The 12727-nt window shown below is 58.3% G+C and overlaps 2 protein-coding genes across 8 annotated transcripts in view; one reads left to right on the plus strand and one right to left on the minus strand.

Moving 5' to 3' along the window:
- Nucleotides 1-7948, plus strand: part of PTK2B (protein tyrosine kinase 2 beta) — a 28040-nt gene extending 20092 nt beyond the window's left edge. For 4 of the 7 annotated variants that reach the window (XM_062618628.1, XM_062618624.1, XM_062618626.1 and 1 more), the window contains 15 exons: nucleotides 261-361; nucleotides 450-565; nucleotides 756-856; nucleotides 1040-1129; nucleotides 1585-1789; nucleotides 2224-2332; nucleotides 2462-2527; nucleotides 3637-3762; nucleotides 4527-4673; nucleotides 5353-5388; nucleotides 5660-5687; nucleotides 6051-6106; nucleotides 6375-6521; nucleotides 6790-6870; nucleotides 6958-7948. In XM_062618628.1, the coding sequence (XP_062474612.1) occupies nucleotides 261-361; nucleotides 450-565; nucleotides 756-856; nucleotides 1040-1129; nucleotides 1585-1789; nucleotides 2224-2332; nucleotides 2462-2527; nucleotides 3637-3762; nucleotides 4527-4673; nucleotides 5353-5388; nucleotides 5660-5687; nucleotides 6051-6106; nucleotides 6375-6521; nucleotides 6790-6870; nucleotides 6958-7173 (1625 nt within the window). In that variant the 3' untranslated portion in view covers nucleotides 7174-7948. The remainder of the gene's footprint in view (nucleotides 1-260; nucleotides 362-449; nucleotides 566-755; nucleotides 857-1039; nucleotides 1130-1584; nucleotides 1790-2223; nucleotides 2333-2461; nucleotides 2528-3636; nucleotides 3763-4526; nucleotides 4674-5352; nucleotides 5389-5659; nucleotides 5688-6050; nucleotides 6107-6374; nucleotides 6522-6789; nucleotides 6871-6957) is intronic. The other 3 variants (XM_062618625.1, XM_062618629.1, XM_062618630.1) reach the window with 3 other exon arrangements.
- A 1402-nt stretch (nucleotides 7949-9350) lies between these two features.
- Nucleotides 9351-11655, minus strand: CHRNA2 (cholinergic receptor nicotinic alpha 2 subunit). The gene is made up of 2 exons (XM_062618632.1): nucleotides 10442-11655; nucleotides 9351-9930 (listed from the first exon to the last, which is right to left on the minus strand). The coding sequence occupies exons 1-2, from the start codon at nucleotides 11507-11509 to the stop codon at nucleotides 9805-9807; spliced, it is 1194 nt and encodes a 397-aa protein (XP_062474616.1). The 5' UTR covers nucleotides 11510-11655; the 3' UTR covers nucleotides 9351-9804.
- Nucleotides 11656-12727: the final 1072 nt, after the last annotated feature.

Genomic DNA, 12727 nt, shown 5'->3' on the forward strand with positions numbered 1-12727 from the left:
TAGCCCCTGTGACAGGGCTGATGTCCAAAATACCTGGTTTATGGGAGGGATAGCTACAGGGGCAGGGAGAAAAGCTGGATCCATCCATCAGCTGGATGGAGATCCCGAAGCTGGAAAGCAGGAGGCTGTTACTAGGAATTCCTCCTGCTCTGTCTCCAGCTTCATGGAGAGACTTGCCCCTCCACCCCAGGACAGAGTTTGGGGCTCCTGAAGAGGGAAGTCCCCACCATTGCAGGGTGGCTGATGTGGTCTTTCCACAGTGTTGATGAAGAAGCTGGACCATCCCCATATCGTGAAGCTCATTGGCATCGCAGAAGAGGAGCCCACCTGGATCATCATGGAGCTCTATCCTTATGGAGAGGTGAGAGGGGCTCTGACACTGGAACCTATCCTGTTCCCCTGCCACCCTTCCTGCCCCTGCTCAGTCCCTGTTGCTTGTCCTGTTGCAGCTGGGGCAGTACCTGGAGCAGAACAAGCACTGCCTCGCTGTGCCCGTGCTCATCCTCTACGCACTGCAGATCAGCAAAGCTCTGGCCTACCTGGAGGCCATCAACTGCGTGCACAGGTAGGGCAGGAGTGAAAAGGAGCTGGGCAGGATGCTGGGATAGCAGGGAAGGCAGGGGCCATGGGGGACATGCAGGTGGGCAGCAGGAGCAGGCAGAGGCTGAGGCTGGCAGCATCCTTTGCTGCAGACCCTTTTTGCGAGCTGTCCTTCTCCATCCCTTCTCCCCAGCCAAGGGTCTCTCTCCTTGCAGGGATATTGCTGTGAGGAACGTCCTGGTGGCCTCCCCAGAATGTGTGAAGCTGGGAGACTTTGGGCTCTCCAGGTACATTGAGGATGAGGAGTACTATAAAGGTAAGAGCTGTGTGATGGAGCTGGGGCTTCTTCCAACCCTGTGAGGGTAGAGCAGACGGCAGAGTTGGCGCACAATGGGACTCCCTGCAACAAAAGAGCTGGGGCAGGGACTATGCTGAGACCTGGCTTCCCTACGGTGCCCTCCTGCTCTGAGCACTGCCACTGTCCTATCTCTCCCTCCAGCGTCCGTCACTCGCCTCCCCATCAAGTGGATGTCCCCCGAGTCCATCAACTTCCGACGCTTTACGACGGCCAGTGACGTCTGGATGTTTGGTGCGTGGCTGGGACAGGGATGGAGCGTGGTGGGACAGGGACAGAGTGGGATCCTGGGCTTCATCCACCTCCTGTGGCATCGTCTCACTGAACAGGGACAAATCCTGCTCTGGAGCAGGGGGGTTAGCCCAGCCTTGCCCTTGCAGAAAGGGCTCCTTGGGCAGAGCTTCCTCCCACTCAACCATCGCTAGGTGCTAGCTAGGAACATCCTCCTCCTTCAGTGAATTCAGGATGTTGTGGGGCTGAGTTAAACTCTGCTCCCTGCAAATAATCCATCCTGCTGCCTATGCGCACATCCCACAGCCCCTGGTGTCTGTCCATCCCTATCAGGATGGCCAAGGAGCCAAATGACCTGGAGTCACACAGCAAAGCATGACACTGTCACCAGGTCCCCAAAACCACAAGCATGGCACTGGTAGTTTCAGCATCGTCTGAGGTTGTTCTTGTTCCCACAGCTGTGTGCATGTGGGAGATCCTCAGCTATGGCAAGCAGCCCTTCTTCTGGCTGGAGAACAAGGATGTGATAGGAGTGCTGGAGAGGGGAGACCGCCTGCCCAAGCCTGACCTCTGCCCCCCCATCCTCTACACACTCATGACGCGCTGCTGGGACTACGACCCCAGTGAAAGGCCCAAGTTCAAGGACTTGGTTTGCAGCTTGAGGTGAGCGGGAAGGCAGGGGACTGATGATGATGATGGGCTGGGGGGGCGGATGGTTTGATGGAGGGGTGGGCAAGTGAGTGAAGGAGAAAATGATGCTGGGCAAGATTCTGGGTCTGGTGTTTTCTGGACAAGCCTGAACTCAAAGAACTGTTCAGACCATTTGAGCCCACCTGCCTTGAGGGGTGGTAGTGCCTGCGCTGAAGTGGAAACACTTTGCTTCCCATGGAAGGGTCTTGCAGGGGTACTGGTGATGCTGGTGTGTCCAGCCAGGACCAAGCTATGTCCTCCCAGTCCTTTCCCTTTGCTCTTCCCATCCCTCCTTGCTCCCTCGTGTTTTCCATGGCCCATCCATCTCAAGCATCTTCGGTCTCTGGGGTATGGGAGATGTGGCAAAGCACCCTCCGGGGTCTGTCTCTCCATCTCCCCCTGTGCAGTGACATTTACCTGATGGAGAAGGAGCTGGCCAAGGACCAGGAGAGGAACAACCGCCACCGGCCTCCCAAAATCATGGAGCCGCCATCCTTGCAGGAGCCACCTCCAAAGGTGAGCAGAGGGCAGAGCCCATGCAGGCAGGTTCATCTCCATGCCTCAACCCATTGGTGGGTGCTGCAGAAGGGGGACCTCCCTGGGCTCGCACCCACCATGAATTTCTGCCTCCTGTGCACCCTGCAGCCCAGCAGACCCAGGTACAAGCCACCACCTCAGAGCAATCTCCTGGCTCCCAAGCTGCAGTTCCAGGTAAGGTGGCATGGCCAAAGCATCCCTCCGGAACATAAACAAGGGGTCAACACCAGAAAACCCTGTCTGGAGCCCAAGCCCTCAGGGGCTTATGGCTTTGGGGGATCAAAGGTGCTCTGCACCATCACCAAGTGCCTTCCACCATGTTGCCAGTAGGACACTGCACCACTGGGGGCTCAGCCCTGTCCTGCCCTGCCTGACCTTTGTTTTGTCCGCCCCTTGGAGCTGGCAGAGGCTCTCACCCCAGGGAAGGGGGGTTTTCAGGCTTGGCATTGGCAAGTTTGTACATAGTGCTGACAGGAGAGGAGGTTTGCTGCTCTCTAGTGCTACCTGGGCTGAATTTGGCCTCTGCAAGGACCATTGCTGGTCCTTGGAGCATCTGGGTAAGCTCTCAAGAACAAGTCCAGAGAAGGGCTGTGAAGATGGTCCAAGGGCTGGAGCATCTCTGCTATGGAGACAGGCTGAGAGAGCTGGGCTTGTTCAGCCTGAAGAAGAGAAGGCTCCACAGAGACCTTAGAGCAGCTTCCAGTGCCTAAAGGAGCCGACAGGAAAGCTGGAGAGGGGTTTTTGACAAGGGCCTGTAGGGACAGGACAAGGGGGAATGGCTTTAACCTGACAGAGGGGAGATATAGGTTAGACATTAGGCAGAAGTTCTTCCCTGTGAGGGTGCTGAGACCCTGGCACAGGTTGCCCAGAGAAGCTGTGGCTGCCCCATCCCTGGCAGTGTTCAAGGCCAGGTTGGATGGGGCTTGGAGCAACCTGGTCTAGTGGAAGGTGTCCCTGCCCATGGAAGGGGGTTGGAACTGGAGGAGCTTTAAGGTCCCTTCCAACCCAAACCATTCCATGATCCTATGAACTAATCTGGGTGCTCTTTTGAGGCTGGGTAGGGGTCCAGCAGCAGTGCAGGAGGCCTCAAGCCCATGCTCAGTGCAAGAAAGAGTTGAGCAGGGAGGACCGTCCTGATCCCTGCAGCACAGACAGGCATGAGGGCAAAGGCTGTTCCTGGTGCCAAAGCTGCTCTCCCCCACATTGTCTGCTCTGTCTGTTTGCACTAACCTAACCCTCCGTGGCCCTGTTTTGTGCCTGCACCCCCCGCTGCCCGCCCGCAGGTGCCCGAGGGTCTGTGTGCCAGCTCCCCTACGCTCACCAGCCCCATCGAGTACCAGTCTCCAGCCAACTCCCTGCACACCCCACCACTCAACCGCCACAATGTCTTGAAGCGCCACAGCATGAGGGTAAGAGAGGGATCCCCCCATCCAGCATCATCCAGAGGATATCCCGGTCCTGGGTGGCCTCATCCCAGGCACACCGGGGACCTTGCAGGAGGGATGCTTGCTGTACCACACGCTGCTTCGTGCTGCTGCCTCCAATGCTTCAAGCTCTGTGTTGCTTCTGATCTTGCTGTAGGAAGGACAAATCCTGTCACCCCACGGGTGCTGTTTGTGGGCTGGAGGGATCAAGCCTGTGAAGGGCTCCAGGGTGTCTCCAGCCCCATGCTCTGCATGTTTGCACGCACATCCCTGTGAAGGCATGTTGATGGATGAGCGCCTGGCACTGTGTCCCCAAACCCAAGCAAGGGATAGGTGGCTGCCACTCCTTGGGGCTTTGGGTCACCTCCTCATGCTCGGTGTTGTCACCTGAAATGCCACTGGTGGTTTGTAGCCCAAGCTTGGCTATTCTATCCCTGAATAAGCTGGGTATTGGGGTGCATCCTGTGATGCTCTGCCTGTCACGCTAAGACAGCCACGTTGCTGAGTGCCTCTATGTTGAGCTGCTCCTGGGGTGGCTGGGATGCGGTGGTGGCAAATGTGGGGCCAGCTCGTAGTTTCCTCTCCCTGCTGGAAACCCAAGTGCTCCCCAGATTGGGTGTTCATGGCTGTTGGGTTCTGGTGCATGGCTTGCATGCGCAGACTGGGGCTCTGGCTCCTGTGCCAAAACTGAGGGGTGGGGGGCTCTGGCTCCTTGAGGCCCCCCCATCACCACTGTCTCTGCACACCAGGAGGAAGACTTCCTCCGTCCCAGCAGCAGGGAGGAGGCGCAGAAGCTCTGGGAGATGGAGAGGCTCAAGATGCGGCAGGTCCTGGACAAACAGCAGAAGCAGATGGTGGAGGACTACCAGTGGCTGCGGCAGGAGGAGAAGTCCCTGGTGAGTGGCCACGAGCTGGGGCCTCCCAGGTCTTGCACTGTTGTGAAGGTGGTTAAAGAGCCACTGCAGGCAATGAGGTTGCTCTTCATGGCTGGAAAACCCGGTTTTCCTTGGAGGAACAGCTCCTCCAGCAGCCAAACCTCTTGCACCCCTGATAAAGATGTCACAGAGCTGCTTCATTTCAAAGTGGATATTTTGAGACTTGGGCAACTTTTAAATGCTTTCAATCATGTCTTAATGAGATTTCATAATGCTTTTGAAGTCAGGACTGAAGATAGCTAACACGTGATTAATGCATCAGCTAGTGGTGAAACAGGCTTGGAAGGAGGCTGAAAATCTTTATTCAATCGACTTGTGCAGTTGATAAAGCAAAGCCCAGCTCCCCTCTGCCCTGAGCAGCTGCACACAGCTTCTTGAATTAAGCTTCGAGGGGGTTTGAGCAGCACACTGAGTTTCTGGTGCCCCAGGAGCAGGCGGGGTCAGATAGGAGTGATGGGGTGGGATGGAGATGGGACCAGCAATAGGCATAAACCCCCTTCCCCGCCTGCATTCCCAGACCCTGCAGAGTTGCATTCCTGTGATGTGTTCCGTGGGTCAGCCAGAAATCAGGAAAATCCCTTTTTTCCTCTGTTTTTCCTTTTTTTCCCACACCTCTCACAAAGCTTCTCCCCCTTTGCAGGACCCAACAGTGTTTATGAACAACAACGCTCCTCTGGTGAGTAGTGCCATCCCTGGAGAACCCAGGTTAAGGGTGTATTTGGGTGCAGGGGCTCCTTCTTTTAGAGGTGTCTGGAGATCCTCATTTGCTTTGGCATGGAAGGAGGATAAATACTTACATATATTCCCTTTGCACTGGGAAAATGAATCTGCAAATGTCCATGGGCTTACTGGTGGTGCGGAGCTCCTCACCAGAAGCCCTGGGAGGGGATGGCGATGCTTCCAGCCAGGACTTTGTGCTTCTTATTTGCTGTTTCTTCCCCCCACAGCTGCTCCCGGAGAAGGAGATGGATTACAGTGAGTGCCCAGTGATGCATGGGGAGTGGGGCTGTCCACCCAGGAGCACCCGCTTTGGGGCTGCATGTGGGGAGCCCTGCACTGAGCCTCAGGGCTGTATCCTTCCCAGCTTTGGGCTCCTCCATGAAAGAAATCCCAGATCATGGAGAGCAGCTTTGCCTGCCCTGGGGAGGGGGTTCTGCTTGTCCCAGGAATGGGGGTCCGGGGGGGGCCTGACCCTGCAGGGAGGTGGAACAACCAGGATGGGTCAAGGATATACTGCTGCGTGGCGGTGTGGGATGTGGCACAGGTCCCAGGGGTTTTGCATCATGCCCTCATGTCACTGGGAGCAGCTGGAGTGACTCTCCTTCCTTTCCCTTACTGATGGCATAGCGGAGTTCACAGGGCCCCCCCAGAAGCCTCCAAGACTCGGGGCACAGGTAAGACCTCCCTGGATCGGGCCACCATGGTCCCAGTCCTACTCCTCCATCTCTACAGCCTCATTGTGCCTCCTCCACCTCCATCATCCCCCTGCATCTGCAGGATGGCACTTTTCTGACTACCCAAGGCCCCATGGGGTTCAGAGATCCAGCAGCATCTGGGTGACGGGTGGGAGGTGGATGAGTCTGGCCAGGGCTCCCCATAGGTCTTGGTCTTTCCCTCCTTGCCCCCTTGGTCTATCTGATCCCATTTGTCCCTGCTCCACAGCAGTCCATCCACCCTGCCCCCACTGCCAACCTGGACCGCACAGATGACATGGTGTACAGCAATGTCATGGACCTGGTGCGGGCTGTGCTGCAGCTGAAGAACGAGATCGGCCTCCTGCCCCCAGAGGGGTACATCCTCGTGGTGAAGGTAGGGAGGACAGGGAGGGGACAACATCAGTGCTTCTATGGGGAACAGGGGAGTTGGGAATGAGTCTGCTGAGTGGTTCCCACCAAGCATCCATATCAGGAGGTTCTTGCATATATAGGAGGGAGCATTTCCAATATTTCCAGCTCCTCCTTTGGATCCTTGGGTCAATGATGGCAGGGTTTCCAACATGCCCTGCTCCTCCGTTGGGTCCTTGGGTCAATACTGAGAGTTATCAATACATCCTGCTCTCCCTTGGTGTCCTTGGCAGAACGTGGGCCTGTCCCTGCGGAAGCTGATTGGCAGTGTCGATGAGATCCTGCCTGTGCTGCCCGCTGCCTCCCGCACTGAGGTAGGTCCAGGGAGGAGGGAAATGGATCTGGCATGGGGTCATGTGCTGGTGGCACCCCTGTCTGTAACCCCTGTGTGTCATGATCAGATCGAGGGGACCCAGAAGCTGCTTAACAAGGACTTGGCTGACCTCATCAACAAGATGCGCCTGGCGCAGCAGAACGCCATCACCTCGCTGAGCGAGGAGTGCAAGCGGCAGATGCTGACGGCCTCCCACACCCTGGCTGTGGATGCCAAGAACCTCCTGGATGCTGTGGACCAAGCCAAGGTCCAGGCCAACCTGGTGAAGCTGTGCTTGGAGTGAGAGCAGGGGTGGAGGGAGGGAAGCAGAAGGGGTGGGGAAGGAGAAGAGGGAGAGCATTGCAAAGGAGCTGGCTTTTGTGTCTCCCGTTGCCTCGCCGTCCTGCCCTTCCTGTCCCTGTCCTCCTGCAGCCGCTCGTGTCTTTAGCATCGTCTTGTCAGTCTTCTGAAGAAGGGAGGCATCTGGTGAATGGAAGGGGCTAGGGGGGACCTGGCCATCCCTGAGGGTGGCTGAAGATCCCTTTGGCTCGGCAGCTCTTCTCCTTGGCTGCCAGCAGGTCCGTGTGTCCGTCCATCAGCCCCTCCAAGGATGGCCAGCCGCGGGCGGCATGTCGTGATGGGGACCTGGACCCTGCTCCCCACTGCTGGGAGTGGGGGGCTGCGCGGGAGTCCCCAGGGGCCACCGGAGTGGTGGCTGGAGGGACTGTTTGCATTTCCTTGTACATTGTATACAAGAGTCTATTTAATGATGGGAAGCGGGTCCGTGCGCCATAGCAGAGCCGCTTCTAGCGCCCGTGGCCGGAGCACGCCCAGCCCTAAACCTGCAGAGCATGGGGAGGGATGGGACCCCATGGACCACAGCCTTCGGTGGCACAAACCAGGAGAGCGGTGCCTCTTCCAGCTGAGTTTTCTCCAAGCTGCTCTGTGTAAGCAATGATGGCAAACCAAGTCTCCGTTCGGTTTGTGCTTTGAGTTGGAAACCATACGGTTCGGGCTTTTCCCCAGCAACTTCCCACAGCGTTGTTCGTTCTGGCTGATATAAACCATGCACAAAGTCATGCTGTGCCTGTGCTTGCCTGTCACCCCCATACAGTGGGACAAGTCCTGGTCACCAGCACCTCCTTAGAAAGAGTAAGGGTTGTGCTGCTCAGAGCTCTGAGCTGTCTTGCCATCATGGGGAAGTGCTTGCCCAGTGGTGGCATCCCTGGGAGAGCTGCTGGGGTGAACCTGGGTCTGCTGCATCCACATCATCTCTGAAGCCCCATTTCCCTCCTGTGGAGCTCACAATTTGTCTGAGGGCTGTGGACTCCCCCAGCTCCCAGAGAAGAGAACTGAACCATGATCTTATCACAGCATCACAAAATGGTTTGGGATGGAAGGGACCTTAAAGCTCATCCAGTTCCAACCCCCTGCCATGGACAGGGACACCTTCCACTAGACCAGGTTGCTCCAAGCCCCATCCAACCTGGACTTGAACACTGCCAGGGATGGGGCAGCCACAGCTTCTCTGGGCAACCTGTGCCAGGGCCTCACCACCCTCACAGGGACAACTTCTGCCTAAGGTCTCATCTCGATCTCCCCTCTGTCAGGTTAAATCCATTCCCTCTTGTCCTGTCCCTCCAGGCCCTTGTCAAAAGCCCCTCTCCAGCTTTCTTGTCAGCCCCTTTAGGCACTGGAAACTGCTCTAAGGTCTCCCCAGAGCCTTCTCTTCTCCAGGCTGAACAAGCCCAGCTCTCTCAGTCTGTCTCCATAGCAGAGGTGCTCCAGCCCTCGGAGCATCTCTGTGTCCTCTCTGGACTCGCTCCAACAGCTCCATGTCCTTATGTTGGGGCCCCAGAGCTGGATGCTGGACTGCAGGGGGGGGATCTCAACAGAGCAGAGCAGAGCTCTGCAGAGCACTACAACCCATGTACCATGTTAAAAACATGCACACACATACCCACACACATCCAGCTGTGCCTGGGCACTTGCTCTCTCACACATCCCATCCCAGTTGTGTACACCGGAGCATGCCAGCACTGGAGACCACACGAGCAGCTGCAACACCCCCAGGATGTGGGTGTCCCTCTGTGGCATCATTTATTCCAGCCCATTTCACTCCTGAGAGCACAGTGTTTCCAAACCCCTGCAGACCACATCTGGTGCTCTGATGGCTCGGTCTCCTGGAGCAGAAAGCATTGCAGGAAAATCTGGTGCCTCTTGGGGCATATAAGAAGAGAGTAGATGCTCGGTAAGTATGGGTCCTTCAGGTTATATGGAAGCTAGAGGTTAAAAGCTGGATTGCAGCAGTCATGGGAGCCAGGTGGTTTTGGATCTGATCTGTGGGAAAATGTGGAAGCAACCACTAGTGCTGGCAGGTTGCAGAGGGTCTGTGCCTGGGCTGTGCTTTGCAACCCCCATGCCATGTGTCCAAGCAGGGCCCTCCATCCCAGGACCACACCACTTCTTCATGGACCTTCTTCATGGATCTTCTTCATGAAGTGTTACCACCTGCCCCACATCATGGATGACCACATGACCCTGTCATAGTAAACACCCTGCAGTCAGGACGTGTCCTAAAGTGGCTGTAAGGTCCTCTCTTCTTGCCCAGCACACTGGAGTCACAACCAGACACAGCTCTTGGGTTTTCGGTAGGACTTGGAGCAGCTTGAGGAAGCAGATGACTCTCTTAGATGCCTCCAGCTTGAACTCAAGCAATGGGGAAGCTGTTCCACACCTTCCTCAACGCTGCAATGGCTGCAACTGCCCTGGGCAGGATAGCAGGCAGCCATCCCCCACCATCCCCAGGGCACAGACCCTGCTTCACCCTACATTTCCTATCTCGGGGTCCTCCATGGTTGCCACCGTGTCCTCCCAGGGTCAGGCTGGATGTGGGCACCACTCTCTGCCATCCCCACCGCAGCCTGGCCTGACCCTAGATCATCCCTGCCAGGTAGGGTGGGAGGAAGAGCCCCACGGTACCCAGCATGCAGACAATGATGAACATCCAGAGGAAGATGCGGTCGATCACCATGGCCACGTACTTCCAGTCCTCCTTCACCTGCCGAGCAGAGAGGGGCTGTGAACACGGGCAGAGGATGCAGGACCCCTTGAGGTTAGGAGAACACCCTGGGCTTCCTCTGCATCTGCTGTGTGCCTCTTGGGAAACCCCTGGAGCATCTGGGCTGGGGGATGGACCTCTCTGCTTGGGGCAGAGGTAATCCCACCCAGGGTTTTCTGAAACCATTTGGGAACAAGCAGAGTACAGCCTCCGAGCTGTGTCCCAGCAGGAAGGCTGGGCCATGTCTGCTCCCCAAGGTCAGGATACCACGGGCAGAATAGGGACCTCTGACATCCTCACATCCAGCAGGGACAGAAGCCGGAGAGAGCCCTCAACTGGGCATCTCCCAGGAGGTGGTTGTTGATCTTCTCTGTGGCTTTGGGTCCTCAGTAGCCAGGGAACCAATCGGGAATCCCAGCACTGCCCCCCTTCATGGAGGTATGCATGGCAAGAGGCAGCACCCAGGGCAGGGGACCCCCCTCTCCCTCCAACCCTCGGGGCACCCACTCACCGAGAAGTCAGCATCCTCTGCTCGCAGGTGGTCCGCGATGTACTGCACCCCTTCCAGGGCCTTCAGGATGCTGGGGGACAGCAGCAGCCCCTGGTCTGAGCCCTCCTGCTCCTCCTCCCTCTTGGGGGGCACCCGGGGGGGCAACCCCCCTGATGTCTTCCTAGCTTGTTGCCCACAGCTATAGCAGCACTGGTTGCCCTGGGTGTGGGACCCCGCCTGGGATATGCGGCTGGGGTACGTCTTCTCCTCCTCTTCCTCTTCCTCTTCCTCCTCCTCCTCCTCCTCTTCTTCCCACTTGTCATCCACATCGGTCTCCAGCCAGCACCGGGAGGTGCTGAGCCTTGTCCCAGGGAGGTCGTACTGCCCCACGGGCCCCTCGGGGGGAGGCAGCGCTGGGGGACGCTTTATGAAGAGCCAGCGAGGGATGAAGTCCAGAAAGAAGGTGCGCACCCAGCGTGGCATCGTGTGGGTGCTGGGGGAGCGGTGGTGCACATTGAGGACGAACACGGTAATGATGATGGAGAGTGTGACGAAGATCATGGTGAAGAGGAGGTACTCTCCGATGAGGGGGATGACCAGTGAGGTGGATGGGATGATTTCCGTGATGAGCAGCAGGAATACGGTGAGGGACAGCAGGACAGAGATGCAGAGGGTGATCTTCTCCCCGCAGTCGGAGGGCAGGTAGAAGACTAGCACAGTCAGGCAGGAGATAAGCAGGCAGGGTATGATGAGGTTGATGGTGTAGAATAGCGGGAGGCGACGGATGACAAAGCAAAAGGTGATGTCAGGGTAGATCTCGGTGCAGCAGTCATACTTCTTGGAGTTATAGGTGCCGATGGCGTTTATGATGGCCCACTCACCACTCTCCCAGTAATCCTTGAGGTCCACGTGGTGGTCCATGTTCTCCAGATCAATCTTGGCCTTGTCATAGGTCCATGAGCCAAACTTCATCTTGCAGTTCTGCTGGTCAAAGGGGAAGTAGGTGACATCGATGCTGCACGAGCTCTTGTAGATGGCGGGTGGCACCCACTTCACCTTCCCACTGGAGAAGAGGTGGGCCTTCGTCATGTGGGTCACAGCGAACTCCCCGTCAGCACTGCAGGCATGGAGAGGTGTGAAGGTCAGAGAGGGATGAAGCGTTTCCCCAGGGAGAAGCAGGGCCAGGAGGTCCCTCAGCTGTCAGGGATGGAATGAGCCTTAGTTTGAGGTTCTGGCCCCATTCAGCATCCCTGCACAGTGCTGGGCTCGCCTTCCTGGGCATCATCCAGAGCATGGGATGGGGTAGCGGGACGGGAAAAAGGGGAAGGGCCATACCTGCACCCCGATCAGCTGCACCGCCGCCCGTCCCCGCCCGCTCCTATTTATCCGGCCGCCGAGCCGCGGGTCCGCCCCGCTTCGGCCCCGGAGCTTTCTGGAACCGGCGGGACCGGCCCCGGCCCGGCCCGGCCCGCCCCCCCTCCCTCCAGTGCCCCCCCCCCCCTCTCCTTCCCGCACTCCCGTCGCCCCCCGGCCGGCCGGTGCGCGGCGCCAGGACGCCGCGGGGACGGGCGCGGTGGCCCCCGGCATCACATCACATCACATCACATCGCACCGCACCGCACCGCACCGCACCGCACATCCCGCGCAGAACGGGGCCCCCACCCGGGGCTCCCAAATCCCGGGTGCTGCGGTCCCGGGGGGGATGTGTGTGATGTAAAACCTCGCCGGTTGTTGCGCACCCAACACCCCTCCCCAGGGGCTCTTTACTCCGTTATTCCTCTATTCCCCCCTCCCCCCTTTGCTTCCACTTTCTACTCGCGGCCTCGCACCCAGCGGGGGCTGAGTGGGGACCCCCCCCCCCCCATCCCCTCCTCTCCCCCACCCCGAGCTGCAACATCCCCCATTGCTGCGGGGGTCACCGAGGACCCGGAACCGCGGTTGGCGCCCAGCAAAGGGGCGGGACGGGGCGGGACGGGGCGGGCCCCCCCCCCCCCGATCCCACCCTTGTGAGGGGGGGGGCCAGCCCCGGGGCAGCGGGACCGGAGCGGGGCACGGCCTGGAGACGGGAGCGGGTGCGTGCGGGTGCGAGGCTGTGGAGGGGAGCTGTGGGTGCGGGTGCTCCCAGGGACGAGAGGGGCCCGTGTGTGTGCGCGGGGGTGCAAGCTCTGGAGCTGTGTACGGGACGTGTGTGCATGGGGGTGCTGTGGAGGGGACACGTCAGGACATGTTCACCAGGGCAGAGTGTGGGACACGCATGGGTGTGCAAGCTCTCTCGGGACCGAGGGTGAGACACACGTGTGGGGGGTG

The sequence above is a fragment of the Pezoporus occidentalis genome, unplaced genomic scaffold (assembly GCF_034315485.1).
Source record: "Pezoporus occidentalis ecotype Australia unplaced genomic scaffold, CSIRO_AGI_Poc_V1 ctg201, whole genome shotgun sequence".
Classification (NCBI taxonomy): Eukaryota; Metazoa; Chordata; class Aves; order Psittaciformes; family Psittacidae; genus Pezoporus; species Pezoporus occidentalis.